The sequence below is a fragment of the Podarcis raffonei genome, chromosome 13 (assembly GCF_027172205.1).
Source record: "Podarcis raffonei isolate rPodRaf1 chromosome 13, rPodRaf1.pri, whole genome shotgun sequence".
NCBI lineage: Eukaryota > Metazoa > Chordata > Lepidosauria > Squamata > Lacertidae > Podarcis > Podarcis raffonei.
Window position 1 is genome coordinate 8,703,126 of NC_070614.1, and position 27,912 is coordinate 8,731,037.

At 44.4% G+C, this 27,912-nt stretch overlaps 1 protein-coding gene across 8 annotated transcripts in view; it reads right to left on the minus strand.

The window, feature by feature from the left end:
• SLC20A2 (solute carrier family 20 member 2) overlaps window positions 1–27,912 on the minus strand; it is a 106,010-nt gene that overhangs the window by 39,193 nt on the left and 38,905 nt on the right. For 7 of the 8 annotated variants that reach the window (XR_008327354.1, XM_053363027.1, XM_053363025.1 and 4 more), the window contains exon 2: window positions 1,815–2,355. Coding sequence is in view for 7 of the 8 variants with exons in the window: in XM_053363027.1 (XP_053219002.1) it covers window positions 1,815–2,097 (283 nt within the window). In the remaining variant the exon portion in view is untranslated. Of the gene's footprint in view, window positions 1–1,814; window positions 2,356–26,239; window positions 26,360–27,912 lie in introns of those variants that run through there. The other variant, XM_053363022.1, reaches the window with a different exon arrangement.

Genomic DNA, 27,912 nt, shown 5'->3' on the forward strand with positions numbered 1-27,912 from the left:
TCAGATGAATATTACTTTAGCTTACTAAGCAGAAATGTGCACAAGTATTTTAGTGACAATAGCTCCTCATTTCATCTGAACTGGGAAAATACGGGTCCCAGCTTCAGAACAAGCCAGGATGGGAAAACCAACTTCAAACAGTGGTTTATCTTGACGTGTTCTGACACTGGTAACCAAAGATTCTCATTTCAGACAAAAGAGCAAACTATGGATAACAGAGGCTTCTTGGTTTTTCCGTAGTTTGAGCAAAGAGGCTGCCTGTGTGGGCAAAAGAGCCACACATATCTCGGCTTAATAAGCTGATATATGATCATCCGATATTAGTTAGGCCTTTGATTTCTAGAGTGTATACAAGAACTTCCGCTAGATCCCAGGGACAAAGAGTAGGATCTAATGGGCTTCTCAATAAAGTGTGCATAATTAACATACAAACTTGCCATACTGTCTGGTTATAAATGCAAACGAAACAGCTAGAAGTTTAAAGAAGAGCAAATGAAGCTGCAGCACACTGATCAATCATCTTATTTTTTCAGAGCAGATGAGATTTTTTCTGTGGAAGTGGGAGCCATTAATTTTTTTTTAGCCAGCCCAGAGAAGTGATGGTTGGACTTATGCAACTCCGTCTATCCTTCACCCTTTCCCGTCATGTATTTTGTTGGAACATCACATATCTCCAAAGTGGCATTAGCCAGTGAGACCACAAGCTATGGAAACTCTTTCGCTCCGAGCTTTATTTTGGATTGGGGGGGGGGGGAGGCGCTACCAAAAAACCTGTTCTGTCATCCTATTAAGATCATCCTTTTGAAAACTGCACAATCGTGTCATCTTTCTCTGTTCTTGCACACAATTTTAACACCCATGTCAAAATAAACACAAGCATTTATTTTAATAGTTTGGTGTTATATGCAGTACAATGCACATGGTATATTTCTACTGAAGTAATAAAAGGCTAGCAGCCTTACTAAGAACTGAAGCAGATGTAAGCATCCCCAATCCTTTAAACTTGGTTAATAAAGAAGAAGCAAAGGGCATGAAAGTTCCCTCTCACCATGAAGGCACTGATTTTATTTGTAGCCCACGCTAACCAGATTCTTTTAGTTATCTCTAAAGCCTCGTTTGATATTCTGTTTAAGATGAACCTGGTTAGAATAATCTTCAGTCATTTGTGGTACCAATGGGGGGGGAGCTGGTGGAATTTGTACAGGGGGTGAGAGGGATCACCAGGTCCCAGATTCTTAAGCACGGTTGAGAGTTCAGCAGTGAAACATCTATATAAGGTAGATTCTACCCTGGCAGTTCCAAACAATAGCGAAAAGCAAATTTGCGCATTCAGAAATATTAGTGTCCAAGACTCAAGCTGCTGTACAGTGGTGCCCCGCAAGACGAATGCCTCGCAAGACGGAAAACCCGCTAGACGAAAGGGTTTTCCGTTTCTGAGTTGCTTCGCAAGACGATTTTCCCTATGGGCTTGCTTCGCCCAAAACGTCTTGCTAGTCTTGCAAATTTTTTTCTGCTTCCCCCCCCCTTTTTCTAAGCCGCTAAGCCGCTAATAGCCTTTTAGCAGCTAAGCCGCTAATCCTTTAATAGCCGCTAAACCGCTAATAGCGCTAATCCGCTTAGCCGCTAATAAGGTTGCTTCGCAAGACGAAAAAACCGCTAGACGAAGAGAATCGCGGAACGGATTCTTTTCGTCTTGCGAGGCACCACTGTATTACTGTTTGTCAAAAGGCTTTGGTCACATTTCTTTGCAGGACTGGAAAAGCACAAAACTGCTTGAAGAAACTGACATTGAATATAAAACGAAAGTTACTCACCAACCATTGCGCTGACTTCTCCTGCCATCAGTAGTTCCACAGTGCTGTTGTACAGGTTCACATCAATGATACCTTTACGAATCGTTTCGCCTACTTTTGCTCCTAGTAACACTGAGCCAGTCGTTTCAAAAATTGAAGCAAGAATGCAGGCCTGGCGCAAAGTAACCACGCCAGAGCCCACGGCAGTACCAAAAGAATTGGCAACATCATTTGCCCCAACCGAGAATGCCAAAATAAAAGCAATTATAAAACCGACAATAACCATCCACAGGTATTCCTCCATGTTTCTCCGGGTTCTCTTTCGCCTTCTGTAAGTGTTTAACCAGACAAAGCTGCAGGGTACCAGGACAGATTTGTAAAGCAGATTTCTTGCACACAATGAGTTCTCTCTGGAAAGTGCTGTGCAGTGTTGGAGCGTGAAGAAACTGCTAACTGGTGATTTTCAAGCTACTGTCAATACTGTTTGTTTGGCTGGATTCAGTCACCAGTGAAACCCATTCCATATTTTGCTTCAGTAGTGTTAAAGCTGCGATGACCTCTCCTGTAAAAGATAATTTTTTGAGGATAAAACATGACAGATTTACAAGTGGCTACAATCAACTGATGATATTGCGGAATGACATGTAACACTCACAACGATAAATGTACACAAGACTATCAGAGTCAGTTTAAAAGTAACTCAGAATCAGGGGTGGCAGAAAGTAGACCACAGTCCTTCTGCCTGTTGGTTACTGAGATACTTTCAAGAAATGCTTCAAGAACATTTAAAGAGCAATCCTTGCACCAGTTGACCAATGAACTCATGCTTATTTTATTTTATTTTGTTTTGTTTTTTAAAGCAAGAATACCTGGTCACAATCAGTCAAAGCACAATTGAAAAAGCTGTTGAAAAGATATTGAGTTGGATCCAGAGAAAAGTTCACATACACTGACTTTCCTACTGTCTTTCAACACTCCCCGAAAAACCTCTCCTGAGGATGAGGATGTACAGAGCAACACGTCCTTCTCTGCCCTTCCTGTGGAGTTTACATCCAGAGAGAACCGTCTCCCACTGGTTCTCTCTGCTCCACCAGGCTTCTGTAATACCAACTATATAGATGCCACCTTTTAAAACCAAGCACTACAGTTCACCCATCTTGGCTTGGGAGCTTCTAGCATTAGCATATAAACACTTGCACAGAGTCTCTCTCTTGAAGTATCTTTGGCACTTGCGTTTTGATTTGCGGTGCTTTGGCTTCTCTGAATTGCTGTCCTGCGCCCCGGCACTCACAGTGCTGAGTTCGCTGCCACTGCATTTAAATATTCACCCATTTATCATCTTCATCCCTGAGGTCCCATTGCCTTTTGCTGCAAATCAGTTTAAACGTTGCTATGCCACCTTTTTGATTTAAATGCCAACAGTCTGCTCCCAGCCCAGTTCAAGTGGAGCCTATCACTTTTGTACAGGCCTGTCTTGCCCCAGAATGTTCCCCAGTGACTAATAAATCCAAACCCCTCCTCCCAGCACCACTGTCTCATCCATGCATACCTTGGGGGTTCTGGCTTTCAGCATTCTACCTAGCAACCTAAATTTAGCTTCCAGGACCTCGCAACTACCTTTACCCTTATCATTGGTGTGAATTTGCCCCCAAGTTCTGACTTTGCCCCAGCATCTCCCTTGCTACTTGGTGACCAGCAACATGCGCAATCTTCATGCCAGGCAGGCAATTCACCCTGCTAGTCTGCACGCTCACGCTCAACTACCTATGTTCCTAATAATCAATGCTTTAAAATAAAATAAATGCTTCTCTCGCTCACGCACTGAATGATAGAGGCATGTTTGACAGAGTCATAAATTAAGCTTTAAGGATGAAGTATAAAATGAAGCATGTTTATATTATATTGACATTTCGGTTACTTTTAAAGACTGACACCTGGGATCACTAAAATTGCAAAAATGTGTGTGTGTGTGTGTGTGTGTGTGTGTGTATCCACCCCGGTAGTAAGGATAAAGCTTCCATCTAGGTTTTGTCCTCATTCAGTGGAAATGGTGTCAGCCTGCCCAGCGACAAAAGAGAACTGAAACAGAGTCCCAGCCGCAAGCCTTAGAAAAGCAAAGAAAACTGATGACAGATGCTGCTGTCCTGAAAAGGCCTGGTGAACTGACCCTGCAGTACAGTGTGCAAGGGAAAGGACAGGATGTTGCTCTGCCACAGGAGCAGCCAATTGAATCCACTGGCAAAGATTAACCAAGAACGAAATAAGAATATGGCATTGCAGTATCTCAATTGCAGTACTTGTTGGCAAAAAAATATATGCCTGCTTCAGAGATACTATGGTCATGCTCCCCTGTTACCATTGTTAAAAATACTGTTAAGTGTAAAGCAGCCTTTCTCAACCCTGGATCCTCAGATGTTCTTGAGCTACAACTCCCATCATCCCTGACCACTGGCCCTGCTGGCTAGGAATGATGGAAATGCAACCCTTTATGCCATGATCTTTAACAGCATTTTTCGTGGAGGCAACCTCTGCTGTGTTGTTTAACCTATACTTTGCTTCTTTTCGTTTGGAATTGGTTTAATTGTTTTTGTAATTGTATACACCATTCAAATTGTTTGATTATATTGTTGTAACCTGCCCCTGGGACCTTAGCATGAAGGGACGGATAAGAATCTCATAAATAAGTAAGTGAACTATTTGACACTGTGCCAAATCCTTGTGATCATTTATTTTATTTTCAGAGAAAAGGGGCCCCTGGCCGCAATCTCTCTCAGGCCCAGCTAATCCACAGTGTGACAATCCCTATGCTTGCCAACTGCACAAAACTGCTTTTGCTGTAACTGAGCGAAACTGGAGTTTCTTTTAAAAAAAGAATATGGCACAAGTTTGCAACCCCATAAGGAAGAAAAATAAATGCATCAGAAACAAAGATTAGTACCATGGCCTTAACCAAGCAAAGGACATACCCTTCTTCAAAGAATTAATTCAATCTAGAAAGTCTCAAAGTGTTGCGTGCCACAGAAGTTAGCATAAATCTTGGGTCAATGCACTTTATCATACTTATGTCTTCTTCTTTTAATAACCCCTTTTCCACAGCTACTGCTACAGGATTTCGGACAGCTCACAAAATTCATAATAACGCCTTAAACAGCATTCAAATCAGTGCTAAAGACATATGAGCTGTCAGGAAAAAGCATAGCACTCAAGATGCAAAACCAAGCTAGCAACAGCCAAAGCAGCAATAAAAACTAGCAGCCTACCAGAAGCATGGGCAAGCATGAAGGACTTTCCCTGTCACCTAAAAGACAGATGCTCCAAATTCATGTGGAAAGCACAGAAAGGTACCTTCTCTTTGGTAGCAACCTGCCTAATCTGCAAAGCAGGGGATGATCAGAGGAAGCTTTCCAATTAATATTGTACCTAACAGGCAGCTTTTTATTTTTTTAAAAAAGCGGTTCTTACAATAAATGGTGTGGGATCAGGTAATAGGTCAAACCCTGAACTGTGCCTGAAAACAAGCTCGACATCAGTGAAAACATTTTAAGTCCACAGGAGATATACTCACTATTGTGAGTTTGGGTTGACAACCTGACCACCATGTTCTGCACCACTTCAACCTCTCAGAGACAATTTCCACATCAGGCCTCCATATGATGTCTTGCAGTAAGTCATGGAAGCTATGACAAGAACATCACTTCCCAACTATTCTTTGCTGAACACAGCAATCAAAGAGAGAGAAATAGAGTTTTACATGCTTCAGCACCTAATGATTCCCTAAAAGCAACCAGCCTTGAAGAAAGATTGGTATGTGGGCAGAGGAAGCAACAAGTTCTAGAGAACCTTCATTCTTCACAGGAGCTGATCCTTTCTTTTGGAGCTTCAGCAAAGTCCCAACATCTGAAAGCTGTGTGTGTTTTTAACTTGGGTTAGAATCTGGTGTGACAAAAGTGAGCAAGCAGAGTTTATTCTTCTTGTTTTTCTACAAATTACACCCAAGGTTGCAGCAAATAAGAAATACAAATAACAAAGCAAAAATTATATCCAAAGTTTGAGGTACCTCTAAACAGCAAGTCAGTGGAACACAGCTTTGCAGAAATATGCAATGCTGTTTGCACAATAGTTTTTCAGATAGCAGGGAACAGGATTATGTTAGCAATGTGGCACGTGAACAAGCTAGGCCTCCTTCTGTTTATGCAAGTAAGCCTCCTTCTGCTCATGCAATATAGGTAGCTACGTTCAATCAGCAAGCATGAAGCAGCATCACATCACTGTAACACAGTTTCACCATGGTTAGACAGGAGGCAACAACAACCCAGATACACAGCATAACAGAAGAGAACAGATAAGAGAGCATTGTGTGTGGGAGAGACGAAGAAGTGTCCACAATTCCAGGGAAGAAACTACCATTATGAGTGTACAGGGTTCCACGTGGAAAAATGAGGGACGCAAGATCCTCCACTATACCCACCCCATATCCCTTGGGCCAACACTATTGCTGTAAACCAGGCAGACTGAGCAATACAACCGGGACTAGCCCCAGATGCTGGTCACAAAGCACCAGCAAGCATATTTTTGCATTTATGCCCTGCCAAAATGGCCTATGGGGCGCCATGGCAGCTTACAAAAATGCAGTTACCATGAAACCCCCAATTTAAAAAATGAACCAAGTACAAAAAGCATCTCTCACTTCTATTAAAACAGAATTTCACCTTCTGAAACCTCATAACTGTAAAGTAAGGGGAAAGATGGCCTCCTAGGTTTCCTTGGTGCGGGTCATCTAAAGAAAAGCATCAACAATGGAAATGCCCTGTTCCTCTCAGTCTATCCTCCAGTTATGAAGGGGAACTGGAACACATGCCAAATTTCTGGATCCTTTTAAGGGTAGATTTGATTGGTGGCTGCAGTGTTGGCGGCCAGGTGGGTGAGTCATTTCCTCCCAAAAAAAAGCTCAACAACTCTGGGTATTTCCCCCCCCCATCGTTTCTGAATTTTAGTCCCCCCAAATAGGGGGTATCTTATACACGGGGGCGTGTTATACACAGAAAAGTATGGTAACTTACATAGAAAACTAACTTAATAAAGATTTTTCCTCCAAAAGCATTTTATTTTAAAAACTCTTATTTACTTATTTTTTAAAATCTGATTTAAATAAAAAAAAATTGATTTTTTATTTTTTTAAATCATTGATTTTTATCCATCCTGATCCATTTCAACGAGGGTTCAAGCTATAGCACTGAGACCACCTTTGCCAGGAGAGAGACAGGGGGAGTGGTTGGGCAACCAGCTTCAGAAGGTGATCCTGGGTGATTTTTGCCTGGTCTTATGGCGCCTTCAGTATGGCGTTCCACAGGGTTCAAGTCTTATCCCCCATGCTATTTAAATATACATGAAACTGCGGAGTGAGATCATCCAGACTTTTTGAGTGTGTTGTCATCAGTAAGCTGGTGACACACAGCTCCATTTTAATCTTCAGCAGGTGTAGCAGAGCGCATGCTGAACAGGTGTCTGGTCGTGGCAATGAACTGGATGACAGCCAAAAACTGAGGATCAATCCAGACAAGACAGATGGTTAGAGAACAGTTCCTTGATCTGGACAGGTGACATGCAGCCTACTTTAGGGTCGCATTTCCCCTGAAAGATCAGATACACAGATAAACCCTGTCAATGGAGACACAAGTGGTCTAAACGGCATGGAGTACCTTCCACCAGCTTCAGCTGGTGGTCCAATATGGATGGGCATAGCCTGGCTTCAGAGCTCTATGACCAAATAACCTCACAGCTGGATTACTGCAATGTTACATATAGGTCTGCCTTTTAATATGGTTCAGAAACTGCAGTTGATGAAAAATTCGGTGGTCAGATTATTAACTGGGATAAAGGTAAAGGTAAGGTAAAGGGACCCCTGACCATTAGGTCCAGTCGTGACCGACTCTGGGGTTGCGGCGCTCATCTCGCTTTATTGGCCGAGGGAGCCGGCGTACAGCTTCCGGGTCATGTGGCCAGCATGACTAAGCTGCTTCTGGCGAACCAGAGCAGCGCACGAAAACGCAGTTTACCTTACTGCCGGAGTGGTACCTATTTATCTACTTGCACTTTGACGTGCTTTCGAACTGCTAGGTTGGCAGGAGCAGGGACCGAGCAACGGGAGCTCACCCCATCGCGGGGATTCAAACCGCCGACCTTCTGATCAGCAAGCCCTAGGGTCTGTGGTTTAACCCACAGCGCCAACCGTGTCCCTTATTAACTGGGATAGCACAGTCCAAATCTATAACACCTGTTCTGGACTGCCAGTTTGTTTCCCAGCCTAATTCAATGTGGTAGTCTTCACCTATAAAGCCTTAGATGACTCAGGACCTCAATACCTTCCCGGCCCTTATATAAGCCTGCCCATGTCCTGAAATCAGAATGAGGGGTAGGCAGTTGTCTGGAGGGTGATCATGAGGAACCAGCCTCCATCCACAGAATGGTCTCCCCAGGGAAGCTCACTCGGTGCCAACATTTTCTTCTCCCAAGTGTTAAACTTTTCTTTGAAGCAGTTGGTGATATCTTTCCATCTCTCTATCTAACTTTGGCCATCTGCTATGGTAAGGCCTATGTTAGGGGCTGGAATGATTGTTTTATGATTTGATTACTGTGCTCTGCTTTTTCCTTTGCATGTCATGAGTGGCATTGCATATTTTACTATATTTGTAAATTGCTCTGAGATGCTTATGTAAAGCAACTAAGAAAGCTTGATGATGGTGATGCAAAAATCTCCTAGTTAAAATTCCTGGTACATAAGGTGGAAGCACTGAAACAGACATTAATGCATTGTTGCAACATGTTATATGTGGACGGCTGCCTCTGAAAGTTTGGAAACTTCAGCTGGGGCAGAATTAAGCAGCCAGTTTGCTCACCAGGGCAAAATGGCTTGAACACATAACACTAATCTTGGCCCAACTGCACTGACTGCCAATTAGTTTCCAGGCCCAATTCAATATGCTGGTTGTGACCTATAAAGCCTGGAACAGCTCAGAGCCACAACACCTCAAGGACTGCCTTTCCCCATATGAACTGTCCTAGACCCTGTGATAATGATCTGAGGTCCTTCTTTGTGTATCCATGAGAGGTCTGAAGGGCGGCAACACAAGTTTGTGTCTTTTCTGCAGTGGCTCCCTGTTTGTGGAATGTACTTTCCCAATGGAGGCTCGCCTGGAGCCTACACTACAGATACAGTGGTACCTCGGGTTATTTACTTAATTTGTTCCGGAGGTCTGTTCTTAACCTGAAGCACCACTTTAGCTAATGGAGCCTCCCGCTGCCGCCGCGCTGCCAGAGCACGATTTCTGTTCTCATCCTGAAGCAAAGTTCTTAACCCGAGGTACTATTTCTGGATTAGCGGAGCCTGTAACCTGAAGCGTATGTGTGATGGGATGATGAGCTGCTTGTGCGTAAAATCCTAATCCCTCAGAGTTTGGCTAAGTCCCCAAACCTCTGTCTGTGATGGAGCTCCTTAAACATGACTCCATCAATCGCTCGTTGAATCGGACAGTGGGCGTTTACGGAACTTCTTCCAGCATAAAAGCTCCTTAACGGAAACGCGTCTTCTGGACTCTCGGCGTGACAGTTTCCGCCGAGGAGTGGGTGTCCCTACAGGAGGTCCTGAAATCTCCCCGCTGCTCCCGCTTGAAGTGTCTCTGAGCCCTCCCTCCGACTCACTTTCCCTTGGAACTCCACTTCTCCCCCTGCTGGTCCCCTCCTCCGCTGAATGGTCTCTCTCACCCTCCATGAGCCCTTTCACCTCCTTAGTCTCAGATGGCAGTTCCCTGACATCCACCTCCCCTCCAGGGCCCCCTTCACCCCCTTCCCTCCCCTCCTCTGCGGGAGGCGAGGGAGCAAAACCCCTGAAGGAACCTCCCTCATCTTCCGAAGTTTCGAACACTTCCCTCCACCTTTTGCTGTCTCCGGTTTCCAAGTACTCCTCCTCATCGGAGTCTGTTCCTCCTTCCAACTCCGATTCCCTGAATCCCTCCAGTTCCTCCTCATCGTCGGTGGTGCCAAAGTACTCCCTCCGAAACCTCGCTACTGGCTGAGGTTTCCTGGGGAACCTTTGGTGAAACGTTTCGATCAAGATCTCGTCACGGACCTCCTCTGCCTTCACCCAGGTGTTTTCCGACTCCGGTTCCCCTTCCCACGCGACCAAATACTCCACCTGATTACCCTTCCACCTGGAGTCGATGATTTCCGCCACATGGTTGCGGCTTTCCCTTTCTTCTATGGCTGGCCCCCGTGTGGATACCCCTTCACCTTCCCCCCTGTATGGTGACAGTAATGACCTGTGGAATACTGGGTGCAGTTTCATGTGGTTCGGTAACCGGAGTCTGAACGCCACTGGGTTGACCTGTTGGATGACCTCAAATGGTCCCAATCTTTTGGGTCTCAATTTCTTGCAACCCCCCTTGAACGGCAACCCTTGGGTTGATAGCCAGACCCGACTCCCCACCCTAATTGTTTCACCTTCCCTTCTGCTCTTGTCTGCCTGCCTCTTATATTCTTCCTTGGCCCTTTCTAAGTTGAGTTGGAGTTGACGATGGATCGCTTCCATTTCTTCTACAAAAAGTTCCGCGGCCGGAACACTCCATCTTTCCCCTCCTTCCCCTGGAAACGCCCTGGGGTGGCACCCATAATTAGCCAAAAAGGGGCTCATCCCGGTGGACACATTCTCAGCATTATTGTAAGCAAATTCCGCTAGTGCCAACTTTTCGACCCAATCGTTCTCTCTGTCATTGACATAACACCTCAGGTATTGTTGGAGAATACCGTTTGCTCTCTCCGCCTGCCCATTGGTCTCAGGGTGCCTGGCAGTCGAAAAGTTGACCTCTACGTGCAATAAGCTCATAAGTTTCCTCCAGAATCTGGACGTGAACTGTTTCCCTCTGTCGGAAACCACCCTCAAGGGGGCGCCATGCAGTCTGAAAATATGTTCTACAAACAATTTCGCTGTTTCTTCCGCCGTGACTGCATGTGAGCAAGCTACAAAGTGACCCATCTTAGTTAACAGGTCTACTACGACTAGTATGGCGGTTTTCCCCTGGGATTTGGGCAGATCAGTCATAAAATCTATCGACACCGCCTCCCACGGTCGTTCTGGTGTGGGTAACGGTTCTAATAACCCCGCTGGTGCCCGCCTTTCTCCTTTGGCTCTCTGGCATTGGTCACACCTTCTCACATACTCCCGTACATCCTCCCTCACCTTGGGCCACCAAAACTCCCTGGTCACCAACCACATGGTCTTGTGTTGCCCAAAATGCCCCGCTGTGGGATTGTCGTGCAGCTGTTTGAGTACTCTCCCCCTCAATTCCCCTTCGGGTATATATAGCGCCCCTCTGTAATACAATGCCCCGTTTCTTTCTTCGAAACCCCCGGGGTCTTCTCCCTCTCTCCTTAGACCTCTGAGCTTGTCCTGGGCGTACTCATCATTTACCGTTCCCTCTACCAGTTCTCTTTGCCCCACCCAGGCTGCACCACACACCCAGTGGTCCTCTGGGATAATATGTCTCTCTTCCGGCGCTCCCTCCCCCTCCAAATATTCAGGTTTGCGAGAGAGAGCGTCCGCTCTGATGTTTTCTGGACCTGGCACATAGCAAATTTCAAAATGGAATCTGGAGAACTCCTGGGCCCATCTCACTTGTCGTTGGTTGAGCACCCGTGCCGTTCTCCAATACTCCAAACTCTTGTGGTCCGTACACACTTGCACCTTATGTTGTGCGCCAATTAGTAAGTGTCTCCATCTCCGGAACGCTTCGTGAATGGCGAGTAGTTCTCGGTCATATACCGTGTAGTTCCTCTCGGATTTGTTCAGCTTACGCGAAAAGAAGGCACACGGTCTCCATTCCGACTTATTGCTCCCTGGCTGAAGCAGCACCGCCCCCACCGCCCGGTCTGAGGCATCAGTTTCCACTCTCATGGGTTTTTGTAAATCCACATGCAGGAGCTGTTCTTCCGAAGCGAATGCCCTTTTCAATTCCTCAAAAGCATGCTCCGCCTCCGCCGTCCAAACGAATTTCTTCTTGCTGCTTAGACAGTCCGTGATGGGAGCCGTTAAGTGGGCAAAGTTCTTGATGAATTTACGGTAAAAGTTCCCAAACCCTAAGAACCTTTGCACATCTTTTTTCGTTTTCGGTGTCTTCCATTCCAGCACCGCCTGGACCTTCCCTGGATCCATGGCTAATCCCTTGTCTGATAAGCGGTACCCCAGGAATTCCACCTCCTTGGTGTGGAACTGACACTTCTCCAATTTCACCCACAACTGGTTTGCTTGCAGCTGGCTCAGCACTTCCCTGACATCCTTTACATGCTGCTCCTCATTCTCTGAATATATCAGCACGTCATCGAGGAAGGCCACGCAATTCTTGTAGAGCAAAGGTCCCAGTACGTGGTTCATGAGCGATTGAAAACAGGCGGAGCCTGATTGTAATCCGAATGGCATAACGAGATATTCAAATGCCCCCAAAGGGGTGAACATGGTGGTTTTCCATTCATCCCCCTTCTTTATTCGTATCAGGTTGTATGCTCCTCTCAGGTCCAGTTTCGTGAATATCTTTCCCTTCCTCACCCTGGTCAAAATGTCATCAATCCTGGGCATGGGGAAAGTCACTGGTTCTGACACGGCATTTAGGGCCCGGTAGTCCACGACCAATCTCGGTTTATCCGTGTTTTTTTTGTCCACAAAAAACACTGGGCTCCCCCCCACCGCTCTGGACTCTCTGATGAAGCCCCTCTTCAGGTTTTTATCAATAAACTCCCTTAACTCCTGCATTTCCCTGTCTGACATGGCGTACAGCTTGCCCACGGGGAGCTGGGCCCCAGGGACCAGATTAATTTGGCAGTCAAAGTCTCTGTGCGGTGGTAATTTATCTGCTTCCCTTTCACTGAAGACCTTGCTCAGGTCAGCGTATTGTTTGGGCACCTTCCCTTTGTCCGCCACTTCCGTCCCTGCTAGAGAGGCTTTTGCCCCTTCTGGCACCTTTCCCTCTCTGCAGTGTTCCAGACAATGTGCTGACCCAAAGGAGACCACTCTCTGATGCCAGCCCACTAGCGGGTCATGCAACGCTAGCCAGCTCATTCCCAAAATGACTGGAGCCCCTCCCAGGGTGGCTACATTGAACGCTATCCTCTCAGTGTGCCTGGCCACCCTCATAACCATTGGGACGGTTTGTAGGCTGACTTCTCCTCCCAGCAGCTCCCTCCCATCGATCGTGGTGACCTGCAGGGGGTTGCTTAAAGGGAGTGTCTGTATCTGGTGTTCAGCTGCAAACTCCTTGCTCATAAAATTACAGGAGCTGCCTGAGTCCAGCAGCGCCTTAGTCTTTAGTGGGTATCCGTTTGCCAGCTCTAGCAACACCTCTATTACTAGGGCTGGTCTTGGAGGTTCCGGAGTGGGCACTTTTACTGCTCCTTGGCCTGGCTGCAGTGCCCTGACAGAGGCAGACAGGCGTTGGCTTTTACTGGCTCCTGGACTTCCTCCTCCTTCCCCCCAACAGCTCCCGCCATCCCTTGCCATTCCTTTCTTTGCGGGCAGACTCTGGCAAAGTGACCTGGCTGCTGGCAGAGATAACATTTCTTGGCGCTCTTTCCCTCCTTCTTCCTCCCTTCACTGGGATTTGAAACTGCGCGCGCGCGCGCTGTTCCAACTTCCATCGGCTCTCCTGGCGGGAAACTTGGTTCTGGAATCTCTGGAATGCGGAAATCCCTCCAACGCTCTCCTTTCCCCTCCCGCTTCTCCAAGGCTCTTGCCTCCTGGCGTGCTCCAATGGTCAGCGCTGATTTGGTCAGCTGGTCCATAGACTCCGCCCTGGGCGCCCGGGAAAGTTCATCTTTCACCGCCGAAGAAAGCCCCTCTTCAAAGAGCATTTGAATGGGTTCCGCCGAAAGGTCCCACCCCAATCTATGTATCAACATTGTAAACTCAGTCCAGTACTCACGAACCGATCGGCTCCCCTGTTTGCACGCCATCAATTGTCTGCGCACCAGCCCCTGTTCAATCTCGCTGGAAAACATCAAATCCATGGCGCGAAAAAACTTCCTCGCGTCCTTCAGCATGTCACTATTCCCTGCCATCAGGGGTCTGACCCAATCTCTCGCCCCTCCTTCGAGATGGCCAATCACAAACGCCACTCTCGATGCCTCGTCGGGAAAGTCATTAAACTGCAGTTCAAGAGCATACTGCATCTCTGTCCTAAAGGCTTGGTAGTTCCTGGGGTCCCCCCCAAACTTCTGCACCATTCCTGGCATCTTTCTTGCTAGTGTAGCGCCTTTTGCCTTTTCTGCATCCTGCGCCCTCCTTTCTTCTAGCCTCGCCGTTTGCATTGCTAGCTGGAGTTCCAACACTCTGTACCTTTCTTCCAGGCTTGGACCCTCTCCAGCTCCTGCTGCTCCTCCGGCTCCGGCTGGGTTACTCATGATGCCTCTCTGCACAAGCTGCTTTCAGGGACTGTCCGATTGCTGTGATGGGATGATGAGCTGCTTGTGCGTAAAATCCTAATCCCTCAGAGTTTGGCTAAGTCCCCAAACCTCTGTCTGTGATGGAGCTCCTTAAACATGACTCCATCAATCGCTCGTTGAATCGGACAGTGGGCGTTTACGGAACTTCTTCCAGCATAAAAGCTCCTTAACGGAAACGCGTCTTCTGGACTCTCGGCGTGACAGTTTCCGCCGAGGAGTGGGTGTCCCTACAGGAGGTCCTGAAATCTCCCCGCTGCTCCCGCTTGAAGTGTCTCTGAGCCCTCCCTCCGACTCACTTTCCCTTGGAACTCCACTTCTCCCCCTGCTGGTCCCCTCCTCCGCTGAATGGTCTCTCTCACCCTCCATGAGCCCTTTCACCTCCTTAGTCTCAGATGGCAGTTCCCTGACAGTATGTAACCTGAAGCGTATGTAACCCGAGGTACCACTGTATTTAGGCACCAGACAAAAACATCCGTTTTCTCCCAGGCCTTTGGCTAATTAAACAATCTATGGCCTTTTAAACTGTGGAGACGTTACTGTTTTGTTCGTTATTATGTTGTATATTTTTGTGTTCATATACTGTAAACCGCCCTGTGATCCTCAAATGAAGGGCAGTAAAAGGTAACGGTAAAAAGGTAAAGGACCCCGGGACGGTTAAGTCCAGTCAAAGGCAACTATGGGGTTGTGGCGCTCATCTTGCTTTCAGGCCAAGGGAGTCAGTGTTTATCCACAGACAGTTTTCCGGGTCATGTGGCCAGCATGACTAAACCGCTACTGGCGCACAGAGGACCGTGACGAGTGCCAGAGTGCATGGAAACGCAGTTAACCTTCCCGTCACAGCGGTACCTATTTATCTACTCGCACTGGCATGCTTTCAAACTGCGAGGTTGGCAGGAGCTGGGGCCGAGCAACAGGAGCTCACCCCGTCGCAGGGATTCAAACTGCTGACCTTCTGATCAGCAAGCCCAAGAGGCTCAGTGGTTTAGACCACAGCGCCATAGAAATTTAATATAATAATAATCTCTTGTCCTGGAGCACCACTGTCACCCAATGAACAGTACTAAGCTAGCTGGACTCAGAAAAAGACAGCTTCATATGTTCACAAAGAATTCTGAGCAGCTCCTAAGCTGCAACAGAGGAACACCATTTGTACATCAAGGTACACAATGTTTCTAGTATTTTTAAGTAGAAAAGATGGAAAGAGTGGTTGTTAAAATTCATGCCACTGCCTTCTGAATACAACACTCAGCTACCAGACTACTGCATAAAATGAGAAGTGTTCTGTTTTACCTTTACTTTACAAACTTTGCCTCCTTACCCTATTTCTGTGCTGTTTTGTACACATAAGCTAAGTGTTGTGCATAGGTCATGTGCCTCAGATATATTAAATGCTATATGCAGTGTTCAAAAATCCAATTGTTCTAGGTGCATTTTGCAAAAGGGAATTCCATTAGCGCAAGCAGTTTCTGAGCTCTGGGCGCAGTACTGCACCTGAGATTTCAGATTAAAACTGCAGAGTGGAAAGAAAGGAGGACCTTTTTCTGCCTCCCCACTTCCAGCTACTCTCAGAAGAATGGAGAAGAGAGCCTCTTGGAAATATTAGGGGAGTGGGCAGGGGAAGGACTAGACCATGTTAAAAAATGAACATAATATTTTAGCTGCAGTTCACTCATTTTCAGCCTTGTATTCTTGTTATAAAAAAGCGTGCCTAGACATTCCATTGTTGCGCCCATAACCTAGGTTTAAGGTGCCATTTGGCTCCTACCTTTCATATCTCAGTTGCTAACACTGGCTATATGGGCAGTCATAATTATAGAAGCATGTTTCTTTCATGTCTGTCATGTATTCAGCTGCTGGGGACAAAGTTACCCAGAGTGTTAGAAGATTTGCTAAGTAGTCAGCTGATCTTTATTCAGTAATGCAAGTGCAGGAGACATATGTTCATCCCAATGGAGAGACAGAAAAGAAACACATTCAGTAGGCACAATGGATGCTTGGGTATGGGTGACATATTTACCGTATTTTTCGCCCTATAGGACGCACTTTTCCCCCCTCCAAAAATGAAGGGGAAATGTGTGTGCGTCCTATGGGGCGAATGCAGGCCTTCGCTGAAGCCTGGAGAGAGAGGGGGGTCAGTGCGCACCGACCCCTCTCGCTCTCCAGACTTCGCGCAGCTCTCCGCAAGGCACGGGAGCCCGGCGCCGGGCTCCCATGGCTTGCGGAGAGTTGCCTGTTCTGGGGGCAGGGTAAGCTCAGGCTTCCCCCGCCCCAGCCCCACGCCTGGGGGGGAAATAAATATATTTTTTTCCCTTTATTTCCTCCCCCAAAAACTAGGTGCGCCTTATGGGACGGTGCGTCCTATAGGGCGAAAAATACGCTATAAATGTGTTTATTTAATTTATATCCCACCCACCCACCTGTTCCTCCAACAGCTCTGTGAGAAAAGGATGGACACAGAGAGGGGCTCATTGCCAAGTGTGGATTTGAACCTTGATCTTCCACATCCTAGCCCTAACGTTCCCTAACCACTACTCCATGGTGGTTATATTCTAGAATTCTTATGTCTACAGAATGTACTTGGGATTCAGATCAAATTACAGGATTTAGGCATGTTAAAGGAAGGCTTGTTAAATTACAACACTGTTGCACAGACAAGCACTGAAGAAACATCCTTCCTAACGCACAGACTTCACCCCAGGATGACTTAACAAAAAAGAACCGGAATGGGTCAACCAGATGTCACAAAGTCACTTCCCTCAGGATGATACGTCAATCAATCGCTATCACTTCCCTGCACTGTGGTGTATAGTATTCACTTTGATCTACTATAATAATCTGCTGGTGGAATTGCCTGCAGTTAACTGTACGTCTCTGCATTGTTTACTGCTCTCAATTCCAGAACATTGATGAACAGAGCACATTCTTTTTCTATTTCCCAGTGAGTAAGCTGCCTGTACAGTAAACAACCCCACCTTCTAGGGAAACATCCACAGTAAGACCCATTTCCATAACCCGAAATCCACTTGCTCAATTCCAGTATGGGCCACAAAGATGAACCATGTAATGTAACGAAGAAAAAAAGAGACCAAAGGTATAATGAGTGCTAAGCAACAATTAAAATGTATCCTCTGATTTATACAAGAGGTAAACATACTTCTGGACCATAAAGAAGGCTGATCGCCGAAGAATTGATGCTTTTGAATTATGGTCCTGGAGGAGACTCTTGAGAGTCCCATGGACTGCAAGAAGATCAAACGCATCCATTCTTAAGGAAATTAGCCCTGAGTGCTCACTGGAAGGACAGATCCTGAAGCTGAGGCTCCAATACTTTGGCCACCTCCTGAGAAGAGAAGACTCCCTGGAAAAGACCCTGATGTTGGGAAAGATTGAGGGCACAAGGAGAAGGGAACGACAGAGGACGAGATAGTTGGACAGTGTTCTCGAAGCTACAAACATGAGTTTGACCAAACTGCAGGAGACAGTGGAAGACAGAAGTACCTGGCATGCTCTGGTCCATGGGGTCACGAAGAGTCGGACACAACTAAATGACTAAACAACAACAAAACATACTTCAGAGCAACCCAATAAAACCTGTGTCATGATGGCAAAAATGAAGTTTTTGCTCTAAGGTCAAAAATCACAGTACAAATGGTTGTTTACCTTACATTACATAAGATCTACCTTTAATAATCCTGAGTAAGATATATTTAGAAAATACCTGCCAAGAACTGAAATTGCCTACAACAAATTGCAGATAACTACTGAATTAAAAATTTCTCAACCTGCAATGGTATCATCCTGCTTGCTTGACTTTAGAAGACGTGTGTTGGGTTAGTCCAGAGGCTAAGGGAGCTCCTACTGAGTCAACCTACAAGTGGCATATTTAAAACCACATACTGCTCTAACAGCATTAACTTCTCAGTATCTTTTAAGGGAATCTGGAGTGCCCTTAGGTATACACTATTACAAGAGACTTTGATTCAATGACTCATATTTTTCCTGTAGTTGCATTGATAGGGACATCTGCAATTTATGCAAGTTATCTACTGATGCAGCTCTTCTTTACAACTGGCTCAGCCGCAGTAAGTATGATAATGGCAATCTCTCCCATTTCTCTCAACCCACGAAAGCACAACCTTTCCTTCCCTGCATTATTGCTACATAGCCTAAATTTCACTGCTGGGTTCATAGTTTAAAAACTGAGAGCACAATGCTCCTGTCCTTGAACATCAGCTTTTCTACCATCCACAAGAGGAGGAACTGTTCAAGGATTCGGATTGGAATGAATTAAGAGATGTATGACAGAGATAAAGTCACCAACAAAATCAAATCGTAAGCAAATCTGAAGAGGCCAAATGAAACTGCTTCAAGGTAGTTCAAGTGAAACACTTTGCTGTGTTCCTATTGTCCCTGTAATTGAATTCTATAGGAAAATCACTACTGACAGCAATATCTACTTGGAGGGCACAGCAGACATCGTTTGCAATGAAAACAATTGAGATGACATCATCTGCAGGTTGGCAAATAGAAGAGCCATCTTCCAAAATAGCTGCTGACCTACAGAACTGAGAACCATGGCACCTACATCCATACAACTTATGTCACATTTATGATATGTTTCAATAATGCTAACTAATATATTATACTATATCAACAATAAGTTAAAATATGTAGAAAGGAATTAGGAATTGAGGTGTGCATCCAAAAATAATCATTAAGCCACCCAAATTACATACCCTCACCTCCAAGAGAGAGAGACGTAGGAGTGAATTGTGCCTGGTCCAATGCTTTGGAAGCAAAATACTGCATAGCTCTAGTATGTCAAAAAGAATTAGGAACTGGGGTGTGCACCTCACATAGTCACAGTAAACTTGGGCTATCACAAATCATACATCCAAGATGAGATGGCATCAATTTAAAACCAACCCAATACTTTCTTTTGAGTGCAAAAGGCTGACAACTACGTAAATGGGCACACACCAATTAATTACAAAAATATGCACAAACACTCTCCTAGGGGTGTGAATGTATGGTTTGAGGTGGCCCAAGGATTCATGTGGAGGTACACATTCAGTGTTAGAAACTCAGATATATAAGCTAATCGCCAAATGGCACCATAAACCTGGGTTACAGTCACCACAAAAAAATGTCTAGGTGCCAATTGTTCTCCAGTGGATTTTATTATTGTTGTTTATTTCCTTTCTATGCCAATTTATATTTCAAAGAAAAAACCTCAAAGTGGTTTACAGCACATTAAAACATCAAATAATAAAACAATCCAGAATAAAACAAATCTAAGCTTCAAGGAAAATATTTCAGATTCTTCTCTAAGTGACATTTGGCTTGCTCCATATTTATTTACCTACTTAATTTATATAGCTGCCTCATCACAAAAGGACTCTAGAAAGGCAGTGTTGTGTTGTTAAGAGTGTTGGACTAGGACCTGGGAAATCAGGGTTCAAATCCCTACACAGTCATGAAGTTCACTGGGTGACCTTGAGCCAGTCACAGCCTCTTAATCTACCTCACAGGGTCGCTGTAGGGATTAACGGAGGTGAACCATTTACTCTTTGAAGAAAAAGGTGAGGTATAAATGCAATAAATAAGCTCTTCTGCTTACCTCCTTAAGAAAGCTAGAGGGGCCAGCCAGATGCAGACGTCAGCCACCAACCTGGCATTCAGACATCTCCACGTGGTCGCAATTGGACCTGTGGCAGTCACAAAACATGCCTAGGGCGCACACCCCTGATCCTCCTTTTTAAAAACCTATTGGGCTTTTGTCGGCATAAGTTTACACCACTGACAGTGCCTTGCATCCACACAAAGTGATGGATCACATACAATTCACTTCCATGTCACAGAGCACACTCTCCTGGAGTTGTGAATGGAAGTTTATCTGACATGAATCAATGGTATCAAGGGGAATTTGCCTTAATGGAAAAGCTTATGGAACAAATTATCATCTTCATTACACAAGTGTGTGCTCGCAGTTTCACTGAAAACTGTTATCCATTCATAGCTTACAGCTACAGCTCCCAAGCGAGGACAGTATCTAATAAGTGACCATTCACCTAATGACCAAATGGCTAGATGGTTTACCGGTATATTGTTGCAGTAGTTTTAGGAAGTACCACGAATGCTTTCAAAAAGGCAATAATATAACAAGACCCTGCTAGAAATCAAATTTTATTTCACTTTTAAAATCAAAAACATAAAAGCCATAATTATTCTGTGCTTGACAGTTATGATTGCCAGAACTTGAAAACAATTTGGCAACTATTGGGGGGGGGGGAGGAGAGACCTCCAGGAATTATATTCAAAACAAAGGCAACCCAAAATTCAGAAGAGGCAAAATATTCTGCACAAAGAAATATACTGAAACACAAGGTGAGGCTTTGCAGCTAATCAGCATGTATTTGGCAAACAATATCTGGTGTTTGCATTACTGTAACAGATGCCAGCAGTGTGATAAGTAGACATATTTTTTCACTTCTATGAGGTTTTCTAACATTTGAGTTTATGGTCAGCCACTAAAGCCACGACACTTCAAAACCAAAGCACTTGAGTTTCCACTTACAGTCTCTTTCTGGGATGTTTTCACATTAAAAATGCTACTTTGTCATCACCAAGAACAGTTCTCAGTCTATCCCTCAGCTGTGGAATTCTTCGTCTGACCACAGCACCCTTAACACTGTACAGTCTCTTCCCAAAGCACATTTCCATCCTTGCTTTCCCCCCAGCCTGCAGTCTGTTCATTCAGAGCCCTCTCAGATCTAACCCTCGCCCTCTTCTATCTGCTCCTCAGAATCTGCAATTTTCACCCACTCACCCAACTTGTGCCTGTTTCCCCTCTCTTGGCTCATTTGTACTTCTCCACTAACGAAGTATTCACGCCTCTAATCCTCAGCCCTCTTGCCTCTCTTTAGGTCCAGCGTTCCTGCTCTCATGCAGCTGAATGCCTCTGGGAGTGAATCAAACAGCTGAGCAGTTTTGTCCATTGTAAAAGTCATCCTCTCCTTTCTGCTTGCCATATGACTCATCAAGAATACAGTGGTACCTTGGGTTAAGTACTTAATTCGTTCTGGAGGTCTGTTCTTAACCTGAAACTGTTCTTAACCTGAAGCACCACTTTAGCTAATGGGGCCTCCTGCTGCTGCCGCACCGCCGGAGCGTGATTTCTGTTCTTATCCTGAAGCAAAGTTCTTAAGCTGAAGCACTATTTCTGGGTTAGCGGAGTGTGTAACCTGAAGCGTATGTAACCTGAGGTACCACTGTGCTGCTATGATGCACACCAACTCTAGGAATCTTCAGCACCTCTTCCATCCTTTGAAGTCCTACTAGGACTTCATGCCCTCCCTCCACATTGAAGGGTTTGCCTGATAAATATAAAATAACCCCCCTTCTAACTCTCTTTCCTTGAAGTCCACACATCCCTGAATCCTTTTCTCTTTCCTTCCATCTAGTTCATTATTCCGCTGTTATCTTCCCCTTTGATTCTATCTACCTCCTCCCATTATTCCTCCTCAATCAAATACACTGTGAACTGACCTGAGATCTTCGGATGAAGGGCAGTATACAAATCTAATAAAATAAATAAATATACCACTTTTCTCTGCCTCCCCCCCATCTCATCAGCACATTCCTTCCCTTCTGCATTTAGACACACTAACACTTTCCACCCTCTCCAAAAAGGACACCCCCTTGACCCAACCTGCCTCTACAGCTACTGCTCAACTTCTCTTGTGTTCTTTATCTCTAAACTCCTGGGATGCATCACTTACACCTACTGTCAACTCTCTCTACCACAGCTTCTCTTGACCCCATAAGATCTGACTTCTGCCCTCAGCATACCAGTAGATCAGCCCTTCACTGATGATCTCCTCACTGGCAACTATCTTTGCAGCCTATGGAACAACTGATGGTTCTCTCCTGCATGACTCACTTCATGCCCTAGGTTTCCATGACTCCCCTCAGCTGCTTCTCTTCCTGTTGACGCAATCGTTCATTCAACTTTTCCACAGGGAAGGGAAGCTTTTCCTTTGCTTTCCCCCTCTCCATTATGGTCTGCTGTGACCTCCGCATATACTCTCCCTTGGTGACCTCATCACATACCAAAACTTTCAATATCAACTATATCAGGGGTGGGGAACCTCAGGTGGGAGGAGCAAATGTGACCCTCCACACTTTCCATCTGACTCTCAGGACTTTCCATAGGCCACTCCCCTTTCTCAGCCACTCCCATTCTCCCAAGGGTACATCCCTCACCAGCCCTGTTTCGCACACCCCTTAAGTGTTTTTGCCTGGCTGAAATGTGTCCTTGAATTTTGGCAGTGTTTCTTGGTTGCCCGGATGGTGGGTAGAGACTAACCTATGGTACAATGCTAAAATTTACACTTTTTGGCTTTGGTGCCACCCACCAATGCCATGTGGCTCCTGGAAAGTTGTCCAGATGAGAATGTGGCCATTGGTCTGAAATAAGCACTCCAGACCTATGTGCCTATGACACCTACGTCCACATCAGAACTGCCTCCTCTATCTCAGAACTCTGCCTACTTGTCTGTTATTTCTGCTTAATATTTAATCACAGTGTCAAACACAGTGAGGGTTGAGAATTAACCTCCGTCGTCTTTCCTCCCAAGACCTCCACTCCTCATATATTTTCTATAACCACCAACAGCATCACTATCCACTATCATCCCTCTCCTTTGGTATTCACATTCAGCTCAGCACCATAACATGCCACTTTACAACAAAGGCAAAAATAAACCCCTTTCTCTTTGTCCCCCTGACAAAAACTCTAGTTCTCACACTAGTAACTTCTCATCTTGTCTTCTACTGTCACACTTCAACCTCTTCACTTCTATCCAGAACTTTGCCACCAAAACCATTTAGCTCACTCATTGTTCTGATCACATGATGCACCTTCAGCAGGTCCATGTCTGTTCCAAACCCAGCATAAACTCCTCATTCTTGGCTTCAAAAACCTCCATAGCTACGCCCCAATCCCATTCTTTTTGCTCTTGTATCCTAGTCTTTGACTCTGATTTATTACAATAACTAAAAATCATTTTCCCCCACACCCAAAACAATTTCCTTATCTCCTCCACCTCCACCACCCTCAGCCATCTGAAAGTCTCCAAACATCCTCAGATGCCTACAGTTTCTCCCTTGTTGCCCCTTTTGGCTAGAATGGCTTTCTTGAATTTCTAAATGATGCCTTCTGTCTTCTTTCAAACCCATTCTAAGTGCCCATGTTATCCATAAAGTCTTCAGCACATTTACCATCTCCTCCACCCGATTCCAAATGTTATCTATCACTTCAAATTTCTTACTGAAAGCTTTTCACTCCAGGGATCTCTCTTGTTACTTAAAAATGCACTATGATAGTTCTATAAAATATTTTCATTTATTATTTATTTGTTTGTTGTTGTTGTTGTTGTTGTTGTTGTTGTTGTTGTTGTTCCAGGCATATCTTCCCAAAGACAGAAGTCTTGAAAGTAAACTATAATAAATGTCCCAAATTTCTTCACTTTAAATACCAACTTCACATCAACATCATTAAGACACTACATAAATTATTTGAAAGACTGTGTGAAATCTTTTTCAGGGGGACTATTCTTCACACTCATACAAAGGAACAAGTGGTATTACCTACAGGACTCAAAATCTCTTTGCCTACTGAATAACATCCTCAATAGAGTTTATGAAATAGAAAACTTAATTTGGTTTTATGGAAATTCTTTGCAACCTAGTCCAGATTTAACAGCCCCCCGTTTGCAGATTTACTGAACTAAAGAAAGGATGAGTTTCCATCAATTAGCAACGGCTTGCTCTGTATACCGTTCAAACTAATCTGTTTGCTTTCTGTTTGTGTTAGATTAGAAATATTTGGGTAGAGACTAAGCTAATATTTTGTAAAGCGCTCTACTCAAAACACTACTCAAATAAATAATAATCTCCAAAATCAGAAAATACTGAGCAAGTGCCAAGCCTTGATGGTTTTACAAACAGAAGCCAAGTAGAGTAGGTCCTTTATTATACAGTGAAACGCCCAATCCCAAAAAGCAGATTTGTATTAGAGACTTGTAAAAACACTTTATACCCTTCTACCCAGCCAAATAGTATATCCAAGGGGAAGGCTATCACAGAAAACAAAGGTGAGGGGTCAAGCAGGACACTTGCAGAGCCAAGTTCAAACTCCAAGGAAACTGCAGTTTATTCCCAGCCAACAGCAGAATAGTGTACACAAATGGAAATAAGGAACTTTAAAGGGAATTCTAATGGGTTATCCTTAGATTTCCTCTGTGATGGAATCCAGGGCAAACCCTGCTGACTTACGGAGCTTGTTTACATGTGGCAGATTAATTACTGCCAGTACTTTGCCAGCATTTAAGAAAGACTCAGATGCAACTCAACCCGTACAATATAGGTCAGAAGGCACTTGCCCTGAAAGAACTCTCAACTTTACCCCATGTAAACCTAAGCGGCAACAGATCACTTGGGCGTTTATTATGGACTAGTGACAGAGGAATTATGGACTATTATGGACTAGTGACAGAGGAATATTTGCCAACCAGCAAATATTCGTTTTCCTTAATATGGACCTCACCTTACCCATGGGAATCCATCTAAAATTGGTATGTAGAAACCCATAGAAAAACATTTTTGCTGCTTAAAAGCAAAGAGGCAAAAGTTACAAAATTTGCACACATCCCCCTCTTCAAAACAGAAAGCCCAGCAGGATTGTACTACTAACCACAACCATATAGACCTTCCTATAAAACAATCAAATTTAGCCACAAAGACAAAGCTTGTTTCTAATTGATAATAACATGGGGTTTGGGGTTTAGTTTACAACAACAGATTATTTCATAGCAACTTGCAAGCAATTCTTTTTGTTTGTTTGTTTGGGGGTGTACACACATATACACACACCCCTCTTACATAACATAGTTAATTCTACAATACTTAATAAAATATCAAATCTGTCTTGTAATGCCAGGCACAGACAAGTTGGATAAGATGGCTTTTCCCCTCCCTAAGGTTAAAGTCATATAAGTATTTAAAATTTAACAGACCCTGTTATGGCAGGCAGGATAATTAAAATAGTTCTAGGCAAATTACATCCCTACATGGTTCTAAAATTACATGCACAAAGCTTGCAATAAGACCAAGGAGGATGAAAGATTTATACTCCAGGAAGGAAATAATGCCCAATAAATATCAGTTATATAAAAGGGTTACTTCACCAACCAATTCCAACTTTCCCTACACATCCTTATATAGCTTGCTTAATTGCAAGCCATCTTACACGACAAGCACTGGTATGTTGCATTTCAAAAACTCATGCTGGCGTCTGTTACCTTCAGCTGCAGAAACACTATCATTTATTAGGAAAAACCTGGCAGTAAAAACTATCTTCCCTGAATAAAACCCATTTCATTTACTGTACAAACAAATTTACTACACATACTATAGACTATATATTTCAGATACGTACTACACATATTTGTATTCTGCTAGAGTAAAGTTTACTTCCAATAATAAGACAGTGATGCCTGAGGTTAAGGTAGTTTTCAACCAAACAGAAGATCCTATCTGCCTCCTTTCAGTTCAATTTATTTCTTGCTAATAGATATTATAAAGTACTTTTTACAAAGGGGAGAGTCCACCCCATCACGAATCAGAAAACTGTCATAGAACGGCCTCTCATTCTTCTCTATTTCCATAGAAGGTGTACGATTTTTAATAATTCTATAAAAGTTTATCAAGAGGGGGAAACCCCATTATTAAAAACTTACTCAATGCTTTGAAGCTGTTTCAAAGAGAAGCAAAGTTAATTCTTCAAGTAACTCTGCCTTGCTAGTCACAAATGCATTCCTTATGTCTAAAATAGATACCCTATCATATTCACAACCTCAGGAGCAGAGATCTCAAGCAAAGTGAACTGTTCTACAACTTACACAGCGAGCTCCAGATAAAACTCCCGAGAGAACTGCAAAACAAGGCAACACTCATAAGCATCAACCAAGAGTTTCTACTCAAGGTGAAAACATGCCTCCTCTTAACAGGACACTCTGTTGAGGGTGGTTACTGAAACACAGCGCAGCGTCATGATTACTTGAGTTAAGCCAATCCAAATGAAGCTCATTTATAGAGAGCTCCTGTCAATCCGCCCCACCTCCTTCCCCACAAAGCATGAATACAAAAGGGACAGTTGATTGTGCCTCTCAGTTTATAGTGTTTCTTTAAGGGGGGGGAAAAAATCAGTTCACACAGACTAGCAATATTTAGCAAGTGTTGTATACCGAAACTACATATGCAGAAAAATAATCCAGTGCTTGAAATTGGATTGCACGAAATAAAAGGCTAGGAAAATGCACATTTTTACATTTTGTCCAGACATGCGGTTGCAAACATTACATTAGTATTTAACAGTCAGAATTATTCTAATTTAGTAAAAGGAAAACGTTTAGAATGCACATGCAAACCAGGTTATTTTTTAAAAACCTGCCTTTGTCTTTGAAGTTATTGCTAAGTCACAGTGGTGGCAAATTCTAGTGTCATACAATAGCTATGAGGCTCACTGGGTGACCCTGGAACAGTCAATCACTCAGCCAAACCTACCTCACAGGGTTGCTGTGAGGATAAAATGTGGAAAGGGAGAACTGTATGTGGCACCTTGAGCTCCTTGGAGGAAAGGCGGGCAAAAAATGCAATAATAGGTAAATAAAATGAAAGTTACATGAGCTTCATAGCTGTCTCAATGCTTTGGGGGCACAAAGGGGAATTCTAGTGAGTGAAGGGAAGTAATAGTGCCACTGTATTCTGCTCTGGTCAGACCTCACCTGGAGTACTGTGTCCAGTTCTGGGCACCACAGTTCAAGAAGGACACTGACAAACTGGAACGTGTCCAGAGGAGGGCAACCAAAATGGTCAAAGGCCTGGAAACGATGCCTTATGAGGAACGGCTAAGGGAGCTGGGCATGTTTAGCCTGGAGAAGAGGAGGCTAAGGGGTGATATGATAGCCATGTTCAAATATATAAAAGGATGTCACATAGAGGAGGGAGAAAGGTTATTTTCTGCTGCTCCAGAGAAGCGGACACGGAGCAATGGATCCAAACTACAAGAAAGAAGATTCCACCTAAACATTAGGAAGAACTTCCTGACAGTAAGAGCTGTTCGACAGTGGAATTTGCTGCCAAGGAGTGTGGTGGAGTCTCCTTCTTTGGAGGTCTTTAAGCAGAGGCTTGACAACCATATGTCAGGAGTGCTCTGATGGTGTTTCCTGCTTGGCAGGGGGTTGGACTCGATGGCCCTTGTGGTCTATTCCAACTCTATGATTCTATGAACACATTTATTCATTTTTAGATTTGGAAATCTAAGTGTGCTGTTTATTAAATAAGAGTATTTTATCCCATTATGATACCATTAAAATGCGCATGACAACTGACATAGTTCAAATTGCAAATGGGGAATATGTAGGCCTAACACACATGCCAGTTTAAATCCTGGTTAACTATTTGACGTTCACAAGCAGCATGTGGCCATTTCAAGGCAAACTGATTGCTCCTGGGGTAACTTGGCATCATAATCAGGTACATATTAGCAGAGGGGTAACCATGTTAGTCTCTC